At 37.3% G+C, this 19,640-nt stretch overlaps 1 protein-coding gene across 1 annotated transcript in view; it reads left to right on the top strand.

Moving 5' to 3' along the window:
• The window catches only part of ly75 (lymphocyte antigen 75), a 30,243-nt gene extending 10,952 nt beyond the window's left edge, over positions 1-19,291 (top strand). Inside the window, exons 9-35 of the mRNA XM_038268069.1 lie at positions 80-187; positions 415-503; positions 1,472-1,641; positions 2,032-2,231; positions 2,498-2,640; positions 3,607-3,685; positions 5,850-5,921; positions 6,280-6,400; positions 6,535-6,570; positions 6,706-6,875; positions 8,686-8,753; positions 8,845-8,921; positions 9,662-9,801; positions 9,992-10,097; positions 10,706-10,866; positions 11,001-11,130; positions 11,449-11,669; positions 11,747-11,909; positions 12,229-12,393; positions 12,480-12,596; positions 13,809-13,994; positions 14,096-14,319; positions 14,416-14,617; positions 14,754-14,912; positions 15,508-15,624; positions 17,482-17,652; positions 17,742-19,291. Of these exons, the coding sequence (XP_038123997.1) occupies positions 80-187; positions 415-503; positions 1,472-1,641; positions 2,032-2,231; positions 2,498-2,640; positions 3,607-3,685; positions 5,850-5,921; positions 6,280-6,400; positions 6,535-6,570; positions 6,706-6,875; positions 8,686-8,753; positions 8,845-8,921; positions 9,662-9,801; positions 9,992-10,097; positions 10,706-10,866; positions 11,001-11,130; positions 11,449-11,669; positions 11,747-11,909; positions 12,229-12,393; positions 12,480-12,596; positions 13,809-13,994; positions 14,096-14,319; positions 14,416-14,617; positions 14,754-14,912; positions 15,508-15,624; positions 17,482-17,652; positions 17,742-17,917 (3,771 nt within the window). The 3' untranslated portion in view covers positions 17,918-19,291. The remainder of the gene's footprint in view (positions 1-79; positions 188-414; positions 504-1,471; positions 1,642-2,031; positions 2,232-2,497; positions 2,641-3,606; positions 3,686-5,849; positions 5,922-6,279; positions 6,401-6,534; positions 6,571-6,705; positions 6,876-8,685; positions 8,754-8,844; positions 8,922-9,661; positions 9,802-9,991; positions 10,098-10,705; positions 10,867-11,000; positions 11,131-11,448; positions 11,670-11,746; positions 11,910-12,228; positions 12,394-12,479; positions 12,597-13,808; positions 13,995-14,095; positions 14,320-14,415; positions 14,618-14,753; positions 14,913-15,507; positions 15,625-17,481; positions 17,653-17,741) is intronic.
• The last annotated feature ends 349 nt before the right edge of the window (positions 19,292-19,640 follow it).

The raw sequence follows: 19,640 nt of genomic DNA, 5'->3' as shown, positions 1-19,640 counted from the left end.
TTTTCCTATTTATGTGTGAAGAAGACACAAGTTTTGTTCTTTAGAAGCATCACAAACAAGACATGTTTTACATTTGCAGACTCATGGTTGGCGGGTGGGGGACTGCTCAAAAAAGGCATCTTTCATGTGCCAGAAGAAGGGAGAGTTAAATGAGTCTGAATCACAGCCTGGGTGCAATTATACGGCCGTAAGTATCATCTTTCTGAACCAAGTTTGCAAAAGATTAAATATATGTCCTAAATCTTCATATTCTGCTATGCAAACCCTAAGACCTTTAGTAGCATTCAGATTGTTATTTATATAATAATCTAAAGAAGAAACACTGATGTTAATGTTTTCATGATATAGTTAATGCAAAGGACTGCGAATGTATGGAAAATATATTTATTGTAACTGAATACTTTAATTATCAAGGGTTGGAGGAGACACGGCAACTCCTGCTATCTAGTGAAGATCGAACAAGTGCCCTTCAAAGACCACTGTAACGGCACTATAAGAAACAGGTAGGGCCTGGTTACATCATTAAAACCACATTACAAATACTATCTGGTGCTTCTTCTTGTCAGGTTTGACACTCATGGTGAACTTTAAGTCCTCCAATATTGAGGTTTGAAGATATTTTTAAAGTTAGGGACCACCTGTTAAAGAACTGTGCTTGAGATATACTTAACAGTGTTCTATACAAGGGAGTTTATGATAGACGTCATGGTGACCTGACCCATGAGCCTGTTTATGAAATGTACTGTTAGGAGCTTCACCGTTTATCGCTCAGTCTTTTTGGGTCTGTTTTCTGATTCCAACATTTGTTGGAAAACAATTTGGGGACAGCAACTGAAGACTGCTCTGTATTCACTGAGCGTCCCTCTATAGAGTCGATAGTATCTATTTCTAATGAGGTATTTAGTCACGGCTTTATTGTTAATTCAACATTTAGTCATGGAATGCTCATTGTTTACAGTTCTTTAAGGAGATGCCGAAGAAAATTGTCGAGTTACAGGAGTTTTGTTCTTTGTATAGAGTAGTAATGCACTGCCCCTCCCACACTTGTTGTGTACTGCAGGTCATCTTTTCCTTCTATCACTAAAACGAATGGTAAAAGTATTTATTCTGCACAATGAGTGCTTGAAAACTACCGGTACTACTGTATATACAGAAAATCTTAACAGGCTTTACTGGTTAAATATATGTTTGATATGAATAGAATGAAGGGATAATAGAAAGGTACAAGTGGAACAAAATATGAAAAAGGACTGTTATTAAGTATGAAAAAGATAGGAGGGCAAAAAAGGCTGGATTAAAAAGGCTACAGCAGTGTTCACTTGAGTTTTTATTGAATGACCTTTTTTATGTCACATTGTGTAAAACCTTAGCATTGCAAGGGGGCTTACTTGTTACAGCATTTGGAAAACCTCAAAACGAATGTGTCTTGCCTGAGGCAGGAGAAAGTCACTTAAGTCCTGCTCCTTTTCAGGTTTGAGCAAGCCTTCATCAACCGTCTGCTGGCAGAGCAAATCAGCAAAGACCCTCAGTATTTCTGGATAGGCCTTCAGGACATCAAGAACACAGGGGAGTACCAGTGGATGAGCCCAAATGAATCCCCGGGCGTGGTCCCATATACCAACTGGGGTTGGTTTCAACCTGGTGAGTATGAAGCACAGGCCTAATGTCCAGCTCAGACTGTGTTGATTTAACAGTTCACCCAAAATATACGATGTTGAGATGAGATCTTGCCATTATTTATGCAATAGTTAATTAAGTAATAAAGAACAAAAAAATGACTGTTGGAATATTTAAGTCCGAGGTATAAACCTGCATTACTCTATGTCCGATTTTGAGAAAACTTAATGAGCCTAGATAGAGTAAAAGTTATTATTTTGTTTTGGCTACTAAAAATAGCTCAGGGGCGAGAAGAACAGTGTATGCTGGGTTAATTTTTTGTGTTTTCAGCCTTCTTGTTCATATATATTTGTTTTGTGTGTGAACATTTGACCAGTGCTCTAATCCTTTTTTATCCAAACGTATGTCTTTTAGAACGGGATGGAGGTTGTGTTGTGATTTCAACAGCAAAACCTCTGGGCAAGTGGGAGGTAAAGAACTGTACCCTTTTCAAAGCTGGGACCATATGTAGAATAGACTTAAAGCCACCTCCGCCACCAGAACCAGAACCAAACCCTAATGCAACCTGTACAAATGGATGGATGTCTGGCCCAGAAAGTAAATACTGCTACAAGGCAAGTCAATAAAATAAGAAAATGCTGCAGTGCATGCAACACATTTATGGTTATGCAGACTCTTTTTTGATTATGATTATATATTTTACAAATTAAAGGAAACACATTTCTTCCCAAAACACTAGCTCAACTACCGATTCTTTACTGCCATATAAAAATCTAAAGTAAACTCGGTACTAAAACAAAATCAAGTCTGTATTCATCTTACCTTTTCTAGCTTCTAAATTGCATTAGATTTTGTAAACTGATTTTCCTTCTCTTACCAGGTGTTTAATGGGGAGCGAATCGGCAGGAAACGCTCTTGGGAGGAAGCCAGGAGGTTCTGTCTGGCTTTGGGAGCCAACCTTCCCAGCTTCACCAACCTAAAGGAGATGACAGCCCTGCACGGCATTTTGAGAAATTCAATCAGGTATGTCTTCTTCTATATCACAGATGATTGCTTGTTAACTCAAATACATCTCAGGCAATTACATGGCAGAAGCCAATTATTTCTTTATGCATCTTCATGCATCAGAGGGGTGAAAAAAAGATGAATGAGGTTACCTGGAACATGGCATATTAGTTACTGCTAGACGGACTGGTCTGAGTATTTCTAATCGCTTTTAATCCACTTAGATTTTAACATTCAGCCATTTGGACCAGTCTTTACTGGGTCTGCTGCTCTTCTTTCATGACATGATCTGGGGAAAAGACAATGTCCAGAGAGTCGGAGTTTGTGGGACAATAGTGGGACTAAAAAAAAGACACTTGTTTCAACCAATGCATGCAGAATACCATGTCTTATGGCACAACTAGAACCTTAGAAGGTATGGGCCACAGCAGCAGACGACCACACCAAACAATACTCCTATTGTTTAGGAACACAGGAGCAGAAGTTAAAAGTTCTAAACTGAAAAAGCATTGCAATATTGGGTTTGGAAAAATCTATTCCATAAAGTTGTTCATTGTGAGCTTTCTTTTTGACCTCAATGAGCTGCTCTACTTTCACCTCCAGCTACATGCCAGCCTCACTGACTTCTGAAGCGCTTAGCATCAGAAGTTTATGTAACTCGGTTTTGCATTTTTCAAGCCTTCTCTATCAGTTGTGATCTGGATAAGGATGGAACTGTGACTTTATTTTATTTCCTTCCATACCTTTACCATGGTTTACATAAATACAGGTAATCAACCTTTAGGCTTTATCACAGCTTAAATGTTGAAATGAACTATACTGGGCTTTTCTATCTTGGTTTAATTTCTTAGAAACTCTTGTGCCTGAGAAAAAACCAAAAAGAAATGGCATTCTTTTAAAAATCCTTGCAGCTTAAGGGGATTTTCTCGTCTTTAGTCACATGCATGTTGTGAATATTAAGGGTGTGTTTTTGTCTCATCGCAGTGATGACCGGTACTTCTGGGTCGGCCTTAACAGGAGAAATCCAGCCGATCCGTCCTGGGAGTGGAGCGATGGCCGACCAGTAAGTGCTTGGATTTAAACCTAAAGGTGTCTGTGTGGTTGTAACATGTATTCAGTTATTCAGTGGTGGACAAAGTACTAAAGTATAGTACTTTATGAACTATAGTTAATAAATTAATCTTATTCAACTACTAGGTTAATTTGCTCAGTCAAAAATCTCAAAAGGATAATATCACCACCAGGGCTGGGTATTTTTGCCATAGTCCTAAATCGATTCGATTTTGATTCATTGAGTTCTAAATCGATTAATTTCGATTCGATCTGTTTTTACAATAATGAAAGTGGTTCAACTGTGTTTCAAAATACTCATGTATTTTATTTTTTCCTGTCATATTAAACACAAAGTGTAAACTTGTAAATCAGACCGTTTAAACTTGAGATGTGGACTAAACTGTCTCAAAAGTGCAAACTTGTTTGTGAAAAGGAAAAAAGTGAAGCCTCATTCAAGTGAGCAGACGTGACAGAACGGGGACCCAGCAGACATGCATGAGCTGCATTATCTTCACTGCACAAACCATATTTGCAGCATTGTCTGTAACATATACAGGGTGTTTGCTGTTCAGCCCCCATTTGTTCATGTCTTCAGTCAACCTGTTGGCTATATTTGCAGCTGTCTGGCTTGAAGTCAGGCACCATTCATTATCACTGTAGTGGGAAGCCACCTTAATGTCACAAATCCAGCACATTATTTTTAGCTGTTTTAAATCCAAAATGATTCTAGACATCCGATTTCAGTTGGGACAGCTTGCTGAGCGGTGTGTTACTTGGGTCGGAATTTGCACACGAATGCTCATTTGAATGTGAACGTCACACGTGTCACTATAAAACTAATCAATCTCATTCCCTACACATCGATTTTACAAAAATGTAAAGAAATCGATTCAAAATCGATTAAATCTATTTTTTTACCCAGCCCTAATCACCACTTCTGCATTTTAATAGCAGAAACCCCCAATGGTATTTAAATATGAAATGTTACAAGCGCAGATATAACCGAAAGGAAGATTAGTGTGAAAATGAATGCAGAGATCAACTAAGCAAGAAGCCCAGTTAAGACAACCGCAATCCTCTACTCTACCTCTTCACAATATTTATATTATCAGTAGCTGTTCAGATTCAGTATGCATCTAATTAGCAGATAAAATAGAGCATAAAGCATGAAAATAAAATATATCACACTCACCAGAGATGCTGATTTTTTTACTAACAAAATCCATCTCTCTGTATTTGTGCAGGAAGTCTTAGTATCTACATTAGTATCAGCCTTTTGAGGGGTGTAAAAACTTTTAACAAAACCAAATCTAAAATGCAAATTGTCGCAAGCTGAACTTGACTGTAAGCATTTTGCTTTAACCAATCAGAGCACAGAAAATGCCAACGTAGGGGTAGGCCCGCTAGCTGGTTCTGTGGGAAAAGTCGGAAATCTGATTGGTTGAGGAAAACACTCCTCACTAATATTGTTTGAGATATCATGGAGATCCGCCAGCACTGCTGATTCTAATGGCCCTGGGCAGATTTGATTGACATAGCAACACACAGAGGCTGAAATCTCATTGGACAAAATATATGCCAACTAGATAAATGTAATGGAAGCGGCATGGCCAACAGAAACACTACAAAATTAATAGAATGGATTTTTTGAATAAATGTATACAGTTGGAAGAAGAAAATGAAAGTTTAGGCTTTTAATGTAGGTTAATGTTTCTGATTTTAGGCCAATAGTGAAGGCCCTCGCAGCCCACCACTGTACATCATTGTATAAATTTCATAACGTTGTAACTTTTAGAAGCCACCTAAAGTATTGATGCGTAGAACCAGTCTGCTACCTATTCTACAGCACCTGTAAAGAAGTACTTATTTATTTGTGGTAAAAAAAAAAACCACTAACAAATAAGGACAGCTATTTAGATTATCATTTTGTATTTGAAAACACGGCTAAATGAAAACAGGAGAGTTTAGATTCTCCTCACATTTTCTCTATAGAATAGAGGTATAAGTTTGAATCTATTAGTGCATAAAAACTGCATAGTGGTTTGAGAACTAATCCTACTGAACGCCTTGATCGCATGACAAAAACGTACCGATTAATAAGTTTTGTAAAATGTTAAAACACTGAATTTATGTGGCGTTTTTTTATCGAATTTTTGTCTGATTTTTTGCAACAGGTATCCTTTGATGTTTTACATCACGAGTTCCATCAGGATGATGCATATAACAGAGACTGCACTGCTTTCAAGGTTGGCCTGATATGTTACATTACCCACAAATATGGTTTTTGTGTGTTTATGTTTTTTGTTAATTAAATGTACCAAATCTGTTGTTTCTCACAATGTTTAGCTACAGATAACATTCATTGTTGTAAAAAAAAAAAAAAAAAGCTGTAGTTTCAAGTAGTTTGATTTATTCTGCCTTCCCTCTTCTGATGTTAATTTAAACATATGAATTTTAGCCCAAAGTTAAGTTATATATTTTTTATTATTTATCTATTGTGTTTCATCATTATAAGTTTGAATGGAATTATTTACTTTTTTATTGAATGGTTTCTTTAAACTAATTTATAATCTCTATTTTTCCTCCGGGCTTGGTCTCTGATAGTCAATGAAGAGAACCTTCTCACACCTGCTGCTCTTCTTTCATGACATAAATACCACTCCATTTTTTGCCACGCCCTTCCACTGTGACGCACGGTTGGAGTGGGTCTGCCAGATTCCCCGTGGTGAGTGCGTTCGATTGACCACTGATTATTGAACATAAGCCGACAAGTTTGCAAGGAGGTTTTCTTAGATGTGTAGAACTTCTGTATGTTTTTGTCTAACGCTTCTAAATCATTCTTTGTCCATGCTTCAACAGGAATTGAACCAAAGAATCCTGAGTGGTACAATCCTGGTAAATACCATGTTGTTTTATAATATCTGGATGTTTTCAGTTTATTTGTAGATGTTTTTTCTCAATTTTGATTCCTTACTTTCTCGTATTTAGTTGTACACAACAGTCGGATGTTTTTGCTCTTGTGTTTTTCAGATGGGCATCATGAGACCTCCGTCTTCATGGATGGAGCTGAGTTCTGGTTTGTAACGAAGCCCAAACTAACTTTTGATGAAGCTGAATTGTACTGCAATGTGAATGGCAGCAAACTGGCTTCCCCAACCAGTCTGAGTGCAGCTTCAACCATCCTGCAAAAGATGGAAGAAGTAAGTCGCACTAAACTTCTCAAGTCAGTGATCGAAATATTGAAATCTACATCTGTTGATCCTTTGATGATTGAACTAAAAGCATTAATAAAGTTAATACATCTTTTTCTGAATTAAACTAATAAACCCTGAACAAACATAAATATAGTAGATTAAATATTATCATAAACCAGCATATTACAATCTACGAGTGACAAAGGTTCAATCATTATGAATAAAATGCTAGATCCAAATGATAAGTCATCAGTTACAGTGGATTAACACTTCTAACAATGCCCTCAGGTCTTCAGGACGACTTTTGGACAGATGGGGCCATAAACAGCATAACACATAAACATATCTATCATTTAGCTCAGTGTTTCTCAACCTTTTTTGACTTGTGTACCCCTTTGGGTATATTGTCTTACCATGACTCCTATCAGTCAAAAGTATTGACAATTGTCCAGAAGTGGAATGTACAATTACTGATTATAAAACAAAAACTATTTTCCTTAATCTTTTAACCGATCCATCCATCCATCCATCCATCCATTATCTGACACGCTTGTCCCAATTGGGGTCGCCAGGGGTGCTGGTGCCCATCTCCAGCTGTCACTGGGCGAGAGGCGGGGTACATCCTGGACAGGTCGCCAGTCCATCACAGGGCAACACAGAGACAGACATGACAAACAACCATTCACACACACACTCACACCGAAGTAGAATCTAAAAAAAACAATTAACCTAACAGTCATATTTTTGGACTGTGGGAGGAAGCCAGAGTACCCGGAGAAAACCCACACATGCTCAGGGAGAACATGCAAACATCATGCAGAAAGACCCCAGGCCAGGAATCGAACCCAGGACCTTGTTGCTGCAAGGCAGCACTGCTACCAACTGTGCCACTGAGCATTAGCATTTAAATCTAAGGCAGTTTGTTCTTTCTATCTTAAATAAAAAAAAAACATTATGTTGCCTGGAAGTTAGTAAGGAATAGAAATATATAAAAAAAAAATAAAATCATATTATAAACCTGTATTTATAAAGCTGAAGCTCCTCTGAGTAACTCCATTGCAGTCACATTTAAATTTGGTGAATTAGGAACAAGAACTATAGTCAGACTGACTTAATTAGTTTTACTTTGTTTTCATCAAGACACCTGAGTAGCTTTGATGAGCTCCTATAGCTTATTGTTTTTTAATTGGTTCCTCAGAAAGCAAAAATGATCCAGCTCTATTTTATTTTACTCCCTAAGAAATAACACATTTTCATGTACCTTTTGCAATGCATTTGTGGACCACTAGGGGTATGTGTACCCTCGGTTGGGAAACACTGGTCTAGCTTACCTAAAATGAAAGCTACATTTTTTTATATAAAGCACTGATTTCAGAGTCTGTGGTTGGAAATGTTGAATTATAGAGAGAAAAAAAATCTCCCTGCTAACTGCCGGGGTTTTATATGTAGGTCAACTAAGAAGGATTATGGTGCTGCAGCCATGGTTCATTGAAATAAAACACACAGATGCTTTTTAATGAAAAGGCCAAAAAAAAAGGCTTCATATGTACTTTTAATTTTCCGTCATTGTTTTCATTGCAATGAATATTATTTAGTGGATTTAAATAAAATAAAAAATAAAAAGCATCATACAGTGTGACTTAGTGGGATTCATGATGATGTTCAATAACATTATTCACCTTGATCAAACAAAGCTCAAGTTAGATCAAAGAAAGTTTGACACATTTAGTTTTGATTTATGTTTTGTTTTTAAATTCGTGATTATGTTCATAAACTGAAATTTTTACTAATTCCGTTTTGGGAAACCATTCAACAGGTTGCAGAGTCGAGAGATCAACACTGGTGGGTTGATATGAAAAACCAAGGGCGGCTGTTCCCCCCGACGTAAGAGAAATCACACTCTTCTAACGTTTAGGTTTTAAAGCAACATAGATGAAAGTGATCCCAGCACTGACTGATCTAATGTGTGTTTCAGGTACACCCAGATGTATTTTTACCGTTCCTATTTTTTGGGCCGATGCACTGACATCACTCCTCAAAGTCCCTTTCCAGGTATCTGAAACATTGTGCTTGCTGTTTACTTAATTTACTGTAAAACAACAATATTATCAAAATGAAATAAAACTACAGTAAGATTGTGTGAAGAAGGTGCCCCACTTCTGTGTTTAAGCATAGAGACATCTAGAATATGATGATGATGATGGGATAGGATTTATTTTTGTTTCTACAAACCAAAAGTTTAATTTTACCTTTCAAGATTTAACATCAAGAGAACACATCTTAAAACAAATCAAGTGATAACATTTTTGAAACTGTTCTCTTTGAGTTAAAATTACTACCGTATATCTCTGAACATTTCCCAAATATAAGAAAATTATGAAAACATCCTAATATCTACAATCTGGCTGCAGGGACACAGAAATTTGAAATATTTGGAGTAAATTGTTAAAATACAACAAAAAGTGCTTTATAAGTAAGATAAGGTGGTGTCTAGCTACATTGTAGCCACAGATGCTCTAGGGCACTCTGACAGAAATGAGGCTGCTGTGCACTAAGTCCTCTCACCACCATCTCACAACATCTGAGACGGACAGTGCTGGGGTTCGTACCGGCATCCCCTCTAGTTGCAGGACGAACTCCTGCATCATTTGTCACTGTCGCCTCGATTAATTGGCAATAATCTTTCTAAAAATAGTCGACACACTCAGCTGATTTTAGCGCTAGTATTTTTAGATAACTGTTTTCTTTTTCTTTATTCATGAATGCTAATTTGTCCGCATTTTACCTTGCAGCCCATGATCAAAGCTGCCAGCAGAAAAATCCTTTTGTGTGTGAAAAGTATAACGTTACATCAGTGGAGAAAGATCCTGGGAAGCCCGGTACTTTTGAAGGATATCCCTGTGGAAAAGAATCATTCGCTTTCAGGAATAAGGTTATTATTATCAATGATCATAGGCTCCTCTGTTGATCCAGAAAAAAGAAAGTTCTCTACTCAATGCTTTCATCTTCCTCTGGAAATTTTCTGATTTTAGAAGACATGTTCCTGCATGACATCTCTCGGGTTGATACCGGAGGATCAACTCTGAGCTTTAACGGTTACAGTGTTTGTGTTGTTTTTCCAGTGCTACCTACTGATGAATGCCAGCTCTGTAACGTTTGAACACGCCAATGAAGACTGCAAGTCTTTGAGGGGATCCCTGGTGACTATATCAGATCAGGTGGAACAAGGTATGACCTTTTAATGCTTCATTTTTATTTAGTTGGTATTTTTTAGTCATCCAATGAAGTCTAAATTATCCTTCATATTAATTGATGCATGTGTTGAAAACCATAACCCTATTGCTTAAAGTTTGAATATACATCAAATAAGACACCTATTCATATCTGTAATTTCGCTTGTTTTTTAATTTGTTTTTTGAGTAAAAAAGTATTTCTTTGAGTCTGGTGAGGCTTTTTTTTTTTTTTTGCCATAATATTTCTACCAAGTAGTGTTTTATATTTGCTTAAAAAAGGCAAAAGAAATCTTCTGTGGTTCTAACTGTCAAGTTAATTTGTTGAACATGAATAAAAGGGATTTCACAGAAGAGGATTAGGGCCACTGGGGGGAAAAAATCTGATTATTTACTCTATTTAAGTTTAATATAGAAAAAAAGTCAGAATTAGATTTTTTTTTTCTGATTCTGATTTTTATCTCGGAATTCTGACTTTCTTTATTAAACTCAATGTGATAAAAAAAAAGATCTGTTAACTTTTTTTGTTTTTTACAGTGGCCCTAAAAGTCTTCCGTAGGATTCAATCTTTTTAAGCCAATATCCTTTATTTTATATGTATTATAGACTTCATCAACACCCTCTTGCCAAAGTTGGCACCTATGGAAAGAATATGGATTGGTCTGAAAACCAAGCAGAGCTACTCAGAATGGGTCGACAATAGCCCACTTACCTATATTAATTTCAACCCCCTGCTGCTGGGCATGCACAGGGTTGTCAAACTCAATGTAAGTACTGCTTGCCCTTTTTGCTACAAACTTAAAATGGGATATTTTTATGGTTAATTGTCTCACTTTTATTTTTTTCTAAAGATTCTCATTGTTGCTTGTTTTTTTATTTTTTATTTTTATTTTTTTATTAGAGATTTGATCCAGAGAGCGCAGTCATTTGTGCTTTCCTGATCAATAATCCCAGCTCTGATATGCTGGGAAGTTGGGATTACGCTCCGTGCTCTCATAGTCAAAGTCTCGGCCTTTGTCAACATTATGCAAGTAAGATTTTCTTGTGTCCACCAAAGATGCCATTTGCTTGAAGTCTTTGAGGAATTAAAAATGTCAAATTGAATAAACCTGCTTAAGAGAAACACTGAAATCAGTAAAAATAGGTTTAATTTGTCCATGGTGGCCACGGTTTTACCCGCCACATTCATGCACCAAAACTAAGGTTGCTGATTCTCCTTATTTAGTCTCTAAAAGCTCTACAGTATTTTGTGTGCCCAAAAGAAGCAAAGCATTATATAAGTCAATTTGCATCCCAGTAAAAATACAAATCTCTTTTTTTTTTCCACTTTTACTGCTCCTTTATTACAGAAACAGCTGAGGTGCCTGTTATCTCGGAGAAGCCCTTCCAGATTAAAAACTACACCTTCCTATTGGTCGTCCAAAATATTACCTGGTTTGAAGCTTTGGAGTACTGTAAGAGTAAAGACATGTATCCAGCAAGTATTGCCGACGCCTTTATACAGTCCCACCTCAGTGTGAAGGTGCACCGTGCTGGAACCCCCATGTGGATCGGTCTTTTTAGCGAAGACGTAGGTGCATCTCCTCCCCTGAAAAGAAAAGAACTTGCCATAGCTACAGTCCTATCAAACTGTTTCTTTTTGTTCAGGCTGGACTGCACTACAGATGGACCGACCACAGCCACACTGTGTTCAGTCGATGGTTCCCAGACCCTACCAGTGGAGGGTGTGTGTACCTAGACACAGACGGCTTCTGGAAAGCCACAGAGTGTGAGGAGAATCTTGGAGGTGCCATCTGCTACAAACCACACAGTGAGTGCTGCTCTGAAATGCTGACATCAGAAAAATAATCAATGTAATAATTCATTATGTCCTGCATACAGTTGTTCAAGATATATTTAAAAAGACACAAAAGCTGCATTTTTACAGACATTTAAGGTCTTACTAAATAGATACACTGATACCTATAAATAAAATCTAGTGCTGCTAAGCATAAATCACTGAATTGGTAATCATATTTTATGTATAGGAAGCTAAATTAGCCTCTAAAACCTTTCCAATAAAGACATATGTGCTCTTATAGATGAACCTGTTAACTCTTTCAATGCAAATGTACCCTTATCCATCCTAGATGAGGTCATCCCCACGCCGGAACAAGCTGCTGCAAAGTGCCCTCATAGCATTAACGGACCCAACTGGGTTCCCTCGGGTAAAAATTGTTACACCTTTCAGCTGGCCCCCACCAGATGGGATGCTTTCCGCATGGGAAAGGTGGAGGATACCTGCAAAAAGCTCCGTAAGGGTTGGACCTCATTTTTCATCCTGTAGATGTTTGAAAAGGAAGGTTTTTGAAATGGTTGTATCCGATCATTTGTGTTTCAGATGCAAATGCTTCCCTCCTTACCATCAGAAACGAGCTGGAGAACCGGTTCATCGCAAACCAGCTCAAACCCTATGAAAACTTAGTCCAGTTTGTTTGGCTGGCAATGTTCAATAAGGGTAAGCATATCATGTAGCGTCTGTATGGGTTGGTTCAAAGTGCTGTGAAAAATGGTTTGTCAATTTAAAACAACATTTTTTTCTGCCTATGCAAATTGGTCTTAATGACACTTTATGTGAAAAACTGGTCCCATGTGAAAAAGTGTTAATTGGGTAAATTCAAGTAGCAAAATTCAGTGATTATCCATATTTTTGAAGAACTGATTAACAACAAAGTTATTGACTATTTGTCTGGAACGGTTACAAAGCCCTTCCTATGGCAATGGGAGGCAAGCAGACCACTGGAACAGTGGTAAACCATCCCAGCCGTTGGCCTACCGTAATGACCCTAAGATCACATTCAATGACTCATCCAGGAGGTCGCAATAGATCAACATATAGCACAGTAGGTCTTTAATTGCTTGTGTAAAGGACTGTGAAACGGATCAGACACCAAAAATTGACAAAATTATTATTGATGAAAGCATTTAAAAGGGAAAATAACTACCATATTTTCTGGATTATAAGCTGCTACTTTTTTCCAAATTTTAACCAAGCAGCTTATAAGAAGGTGTGGCTTTTCAATGTATTTTTCCTAACCACCAGAGGAGGAAGTCAAAGTTGAAAATGAAAGAATAATTTCCCATTGGGAACCTACTAGCACTAAGTTGCTAACTGGTTTGCAAGATGCTTCCAACAAACAGGCCTCAATCAAATTGCTTGTGAATCTTCCGCCACAACAATCCTGCCCCCCTGATAATCGACCAATCACCTTCACTTTATTCACTCGTGTAAAGTTGGGTACCACTGGAGAGAATTCAGAAATGCAACGGTTGGAACAGCAGCTTCCCTACGACTTTAATGCCTTAAAACCCTCCATGTTTGATAAATAAATTCTGCAAATTGTTCCACCGGGCTTTGAAAGCCTTGTTGCTGGTGATCATGAATGCTTGACACAAGCAGTAGCACAGCTAGCTGAAGGGTCAACATTTCCCCCATGTGGCTGGGATGGTTTGATTGCTTTTATTCCCCTTTATAATAAAGTTGTCTTTTGAAAACTGTATTTTTTTTATCTCTTTGATATAGAATATGTTTACTGAACATTTAAATTTAAAAGATTTTAATTACAAGAAAAAGACAACCCCCGCTAAATAATTGGTAATGGAGTGAAAATGTTTTAACAGCACCATCTATCCCTACATGTGGACTGAGTGAAATGTCATTCTGCTCTAGATAACCAGACCATGTGGTACGATGGTACAAATGTCCAGTATTCCAACTGGACAAAAGGCCGTCCCAATTTAAACAGTACCTTTATGGCCGGTCTCACCACCAGCGGCTCCTGGATTCTTCTCAAAGATAGAAGCTTGCATGACAGTTTCAGACAAAGGTCAATTGTTGTCTGCAAGCTGGACAATGGTCAGTACGTTGCTTCTAACATCATCGTTTTGAAAAATTCCTCATATTTTTTAAAGTAGCTAACGCAAGTTTCTTTCTTCCTTTTTTTGCCTTTTTCTAAGAGCCCAAAAAGGATTACAAGCTTTCGACCAAGGATCTGAGAGCCTATAAAACATTGTCCCATGAGGTTGTCCCCAAACAGTTAACCTGGTATCAGGCGCTGGAAGAGTGCAGTCGGCTTGGTGGTCACCTGGCAAGTGTTCATGATAAAGACCACATGGAACATCTGAAACTTATTGCAAAAACAGACGGCTTCCCGCTATGGGTAGGCCTGTCGAACCAGGATGTAAGTTTTTGATGGAGAAGAGGAGAAGCACGGTAACACCATCTTTACTAGAGTTTCAGGCTCTAAATTCCAGCCTCTTTCGATTTGTTTGGGCAGGTCATTGGCTCAGCCTATGAGTGGTCTGATGGGACGAAGTTTCAGAACATTTTAAAACTGACCGAATCAAAGACATACTTCAGCTCAAACCAGACCAACTGTGTGATCATAAACCCCAGCGGTGACTGGGTGAAAACCAGCTGTGTTAGCTTACAAGATGGCGCCATCTGCTACACCACCAACATCACAACGCCTTACCAAAGTGAGACAATGACCAATGGTTCTATGGAAACTAACTCTATTCCTCCTCTCTCATAATAAAATGGAATTGTGTTGATGTCTCATGTTTGCAAAAGTGACTAACGGTTGCTGATGTTGCTTCTGTTTTTGTAAAACAGGAGCCAAGCTAACTACCTTAGAGACCAATCACTGCCCTCAGAGCAACGGCTCGTCTAAATGGGTTCAGCACCAGGATCACTGTTATTTATTCGATGGGAGCTTCTATAACTTCAGCGTTTACAACATAGATCAGGCCAAGAGCATCTGTCAGAAGTTGGGTGAGTCACTAGATTCTACCCCTAACATAGCCAAACTCAACAAGTGAATTGACCTCTTTTATACAGAAGAGGAAAATTAAAAGTCAAAATACTTGGGACTCTATTGCTAAAGACCAGGATTAGCACTTCGATAAAGTAGGAAAATAAAAAGTAATCCTAAATCCATGAGAATGATTCTGAGATTAAAGTCGCAATTCTGAGTTTAAATTCCGAATTTGTCAGAATTCTGAGATTAAAGTCGATATGCTGAGATTAAAGTCAGAATTCTGAGATTAAAGTCGATATGCTGAGATTAAAGTCAGAATTCTGAGATTAAAGTCGATATCCTGAGTTTAAAATCCGAATTTGTCAGAATTCTGAGATTAAAGTCAGTCTTCTTTTGCCCTTTTTAAATGGCCCCAATCCTCTTCCATACTTTTATACTCATATGCTTTTTACTATGAGAAAAAAATAATCTATTAATTAGGTTGACTCTATTTTTTCTTTTTAGGAAAATCCAATATTCAAACAATTATAAAATCCAAATCTCAGTTTACTTCATGCTTGCTTGATTTTCATGTTTTTTTTTTTGTTTGTTTTTTTTACCTGCCTGCAGATGCCAACCTTCTGACAATCAAAAGCAAAGAAGAAAACGACTTTCTGAACCAGCACCTCACTGAGAACCCTCTCATCACCAGTCGAGTTTGGCTCGACGTCAGACTTGATCTCCTTGGTAAAACCTAATTTTTCAATAGTAAGGTAGGAGCTAAATTATCCAAATAGTTGTAAATTATGCAGGACAGATGTAGGATTTCTTTCACAATAGAGGGTCTCTTATTGGTGTACACAGCTTTGTCATAGCTAAATATTAATAAAGAGAATTTTTCTTGAATGTAAAACACTTTCTACCCAGTTTTCCGCTCTGAAGAACTCAAGCTCTGTTTGCATATTAAGAAAACTAGGCTTCATGAACGAAGATTTGGAAATGCAGAAAAGAAGTCTTCAGAATATTAGATCAAAACTATGAGATGGTTCTTCTCAAAATCCACAGCATAAATGTAGCTTTTATTTCCCATTGGCTTTAAAAGTCCCTCACTGACCAGTTCAGACCGAAGTGCACCTGAACCCCTCATAATGCTTGCCACAGCTGTAACATTAGGGTTTATCTGCAGGCCAAATACACTGGGCTTAGATCAGATATGTTTGTTTTTGGTTTGTTTATTTAGTGTCTAAAAACTGTCAAAAAAATACATTTCAAGACATAAAAGAAAGTTTTACTGAAGGTTATTTCATACTGATTTATATCCCTTGTATGTAGAAATTCCAGTTTAAACTGATGGTGTTTTTAGAGTCCTTCTACAACCTTCTGACAGTTTGTTGGAGTTTTGACTCTTTCTTCCTGACAGATCTGCTGCAACTTAATTTAGTTTGCAAACCCTCCTGGCTGGAACATATTTTTCTCACCTCTTTTAAAAGACATAAATACCACTGAGGGTGCAAAAAGTTTAACTGTAGGAATATATATAGTTGGCTATTTTTTCAATGAGTGAAATTGCTGCCATAGTCTAAACACAACCTATGAAAGACATTCTGGAGAAAATAAATATTACAAAACAAGTAGGAAAATGTGTTTTTATGTGAATGTTGGGTGATGTAAGTAGAGTTTTGCTAGAAAGTCTACATATTCTTCCATTAAAGATAGAAGAAAAAAATAAACTGCCGGTAAAATAAATTGAAATTGACAAAAGCAATAGAATAAAATAATAAACATATACAAAAATATATTTATATTGATAAATAGCATGGGTAGACATGCCTGATGGAGCTTTTTTAATTATATGTTTTAAAAAAAATCTATATTTTATTTTACGTTTAGGACATCTTTATTTAATATTTAAATTTTTCGGTTTTGCGTTATTTGAATTAGTGCAAATTAATAATTTACTTTATTGGGAGTGTTTGTACACTGTAAACCCCCGATGCAACTAAGGTAGCTGTGATCATTTTGTTTTTGGTCATTACACTGTCACAAGTACAGAGCAACACAATCAACTTTAACCCATCCCCTTGGGGAGCAGTGGGCTGCCATTGTGCGGTGCCTGCGGAGCAGTGTGGGGGGTTAAGGATCTTTGTTCAGGGACCCAGAGTGGCAGTCTGTGGGAGTGGGGCTTGAACTCAGAACCTCTGGATTCCGAGCTCTACACTGCAAAAACAATCCAGAAATAAGTAAAAAATGGCTTAAATTAAGTATATTTAGCCTTAATTTGAGCAGGTAAATAAGATGATTTGCCAATGGAATGAGTATTTTCACTCTTAAAATAAGATAGTTAGATAATATTTACTTGAAATAAGACGATAAAATAGTTTTTTCTTATTTTAAAAGGAAATTGTCTTGTTCCATTGGCAAAGTGTCTTACTTATCTCCTCAAATCAAGGAAAAACACACTTATTTTAAGAAAAAATAACTTATTGAGATTTATATTTTTTGCAGTGTATGCCCTAACCACTCGGCCGCCACTCCCCTAAACGTTTTAATTTGTGATCTCTGCATTGACGTTTTCCTTCATCATTATCTATTCCATCCTCCCAGGTAACCTTGTGTCCTGGCAGGACAGCTCGACTCCGTCTTACAACAACCTGAAGGCCACAGGGGTGCGGCCGGGATCAGCATGTATTGTCATGATGGCAGGAGATGATGGAGACTGGAAACCGGTCAGCTGTTATTCCACAAAAAGCCGTGTTGTCTGCAAAACTGCAGCAAGTGAGTATCTTAACATTCAGCTGAATTAAAAACATTTAGTTTGAGTAGGTTTTGTATAGAAATGGTAATGCGCTTTCTTTGGTTCTCAGAGTCTGCAGGCTCACCCGTGGCACTGGGTTTCTTCATCATAGTCATCCTCGCTCTCATCTTAGCAGTCGGCTTTTACATCTACAAGAAGAAACGCTCGTTGTTGGCGACGACGGTCCGCTACGAGAGGACCTTCAATGACACAGACACCACCAGTATAATAACAGACCCTGAATGAGCTTGTTTTAGTGATCCGCCTCAGGGATGACTGATGTGCCTGCATCTACGCTCTACTACTCCAAAAAAATGGATCCGGCCTTCCTAGTTTTTTGCTTTTATTTATTTTTCTTGTTCTTGCCTTAAAAAAAAGTAACAAAAAAACTCTTAAGATCTCTAAATATTCTGTGTTTAATTTGGTCAGAGAGGTGATATAAAGGTTAAGGCATGATGTAATAATTAACTATTGGTGTTTACAATTAGTGACTCATCTGTAGTTTGCCTCTCAGTTCAACTATAGGGACAAATATATCTACCTTTTTCATTAATGCACCCCCTCCTTTGCCATCAGTGTCCTGTATTTTGCAAACAGTGCTGCATACAGCGCACAAGCTAATCAGATAAGCAAAAAATGAAGTAATATCATTCCCATCAGTGTAGTATGCATCAAATGGTTTGAATTTTCGTCGAGCCATTTTGCAGAAAAGAAAAGCCCAGCAATTTTTAATGGGCTTTGTTTCTCCCCTGTTTGCTGTTTCAATTAGTAAAGCTTCTGAGCGGATTTGAAGAAACAAAAACCTCTCGGTCTTAATGGCTGGAAATGCACTAACGACTTACTTCCAAGTAGGAGAAACCAAACCTTCTGTTGTTTTTGTTTATAACTGAGAATATTCAAACTAATGTTAACTTTCAGTCGCAAATTGTGAACATCTGTTTATTTTCTTTAACCCGAAGTGTTTTATAGAGGAGTAGCTTCATTCTATGTGGTTAGAATGAGGAAGCTGCAAGCTGTGGATTTTATCTTAAAAGGTTTTTGAATTGAATTGGCTTCGCTTTTATAAGTTAAATACTAAGTGATCTCAAACTAAGCAGTTGAACTGTACCTATAAACACTTAAACATCTTTGACAAAAAAAAAAAATTTGTGCCTTCCAGCCTCATCAATGCCCTAGATCTAACTAATGTAGATGCTGCGTTACTGTAGTAGTTGTGTCAGTATATAATTTCAGCTGATTAAGATCACTGCCTTAGTCTACGAATCAACAACTGTCCGTTTATTTTCTGCAGCTCTCTTATCTATGCACATTACTACTGATCAGGAACGCACTTTAATATGCTGACGGGAAACAGTTCCAGTTTAATGCTAAAGCACAAGGTTTGGGGGAGATCCACAGTTATTCAGATTGCACTGTTTGCTGTAAATGCTTTGTAAATATTTTTTTTTTATATATGAACCAAAGATGGCATGTGAATGTTAATAGCTGTTATTGAGCAGCTGCTTCAGTTTGGCTTGTTAACCAACTGATATCGAAATGCAAACTTTTGATTTTTACCTATAGAAAACATCACTTTGTGTCAGGTACAGTGATCTTTGAATAAAATCATTTTACATGTTGCCCACTGGTGCTGATTTTCCTTTTTAATCTTCAGCTCATTTAAATAATCTAAATCTCAGGAAATTCAAAGTTCCTGCAATGGATGTGGATCTAGGGTTTCATATTTAAAATGTAATGGACGGAATCAATGCATGCAGTTTTATTGAATTTTGGGGGGTGATCCAGGTTATGTATATATTTGATTCTACAGGTGCTGGTCATAAAATTAGAATATCATGAAAAAGTAGATTGATTTCAGTAGTTCCATTTAAAAAGTGAAACTTGTATATTATATTCATACATTACATACAAACTCATATATTTCAGATGTTTATTTTGTTTAATTTTGATGATTACAAATGACAACAAA

This window comes from Cyprinodon tularosa, unplaced genomic scaffold, assembly GCF_016077235.1.
Source record: "Cyprinodon tularosa strain WSP-4 unplaced genomic scaffold, ASM1607723v1 ctg691, whole genome shotgun sequence".
Taxonomy (NCBI): Eukaryota; Metazoa; Chordata; class Actinopteri; order Cyprinodontiformes; family Cyprinodontidae; genus Cyprinodon; species Cyprinodon tularosa.
The sequence above is the reverse complement of the archived record's forward strand: the minus strand, read 5'-3'. Positions and strand labels throughout refer to the sequence as shown.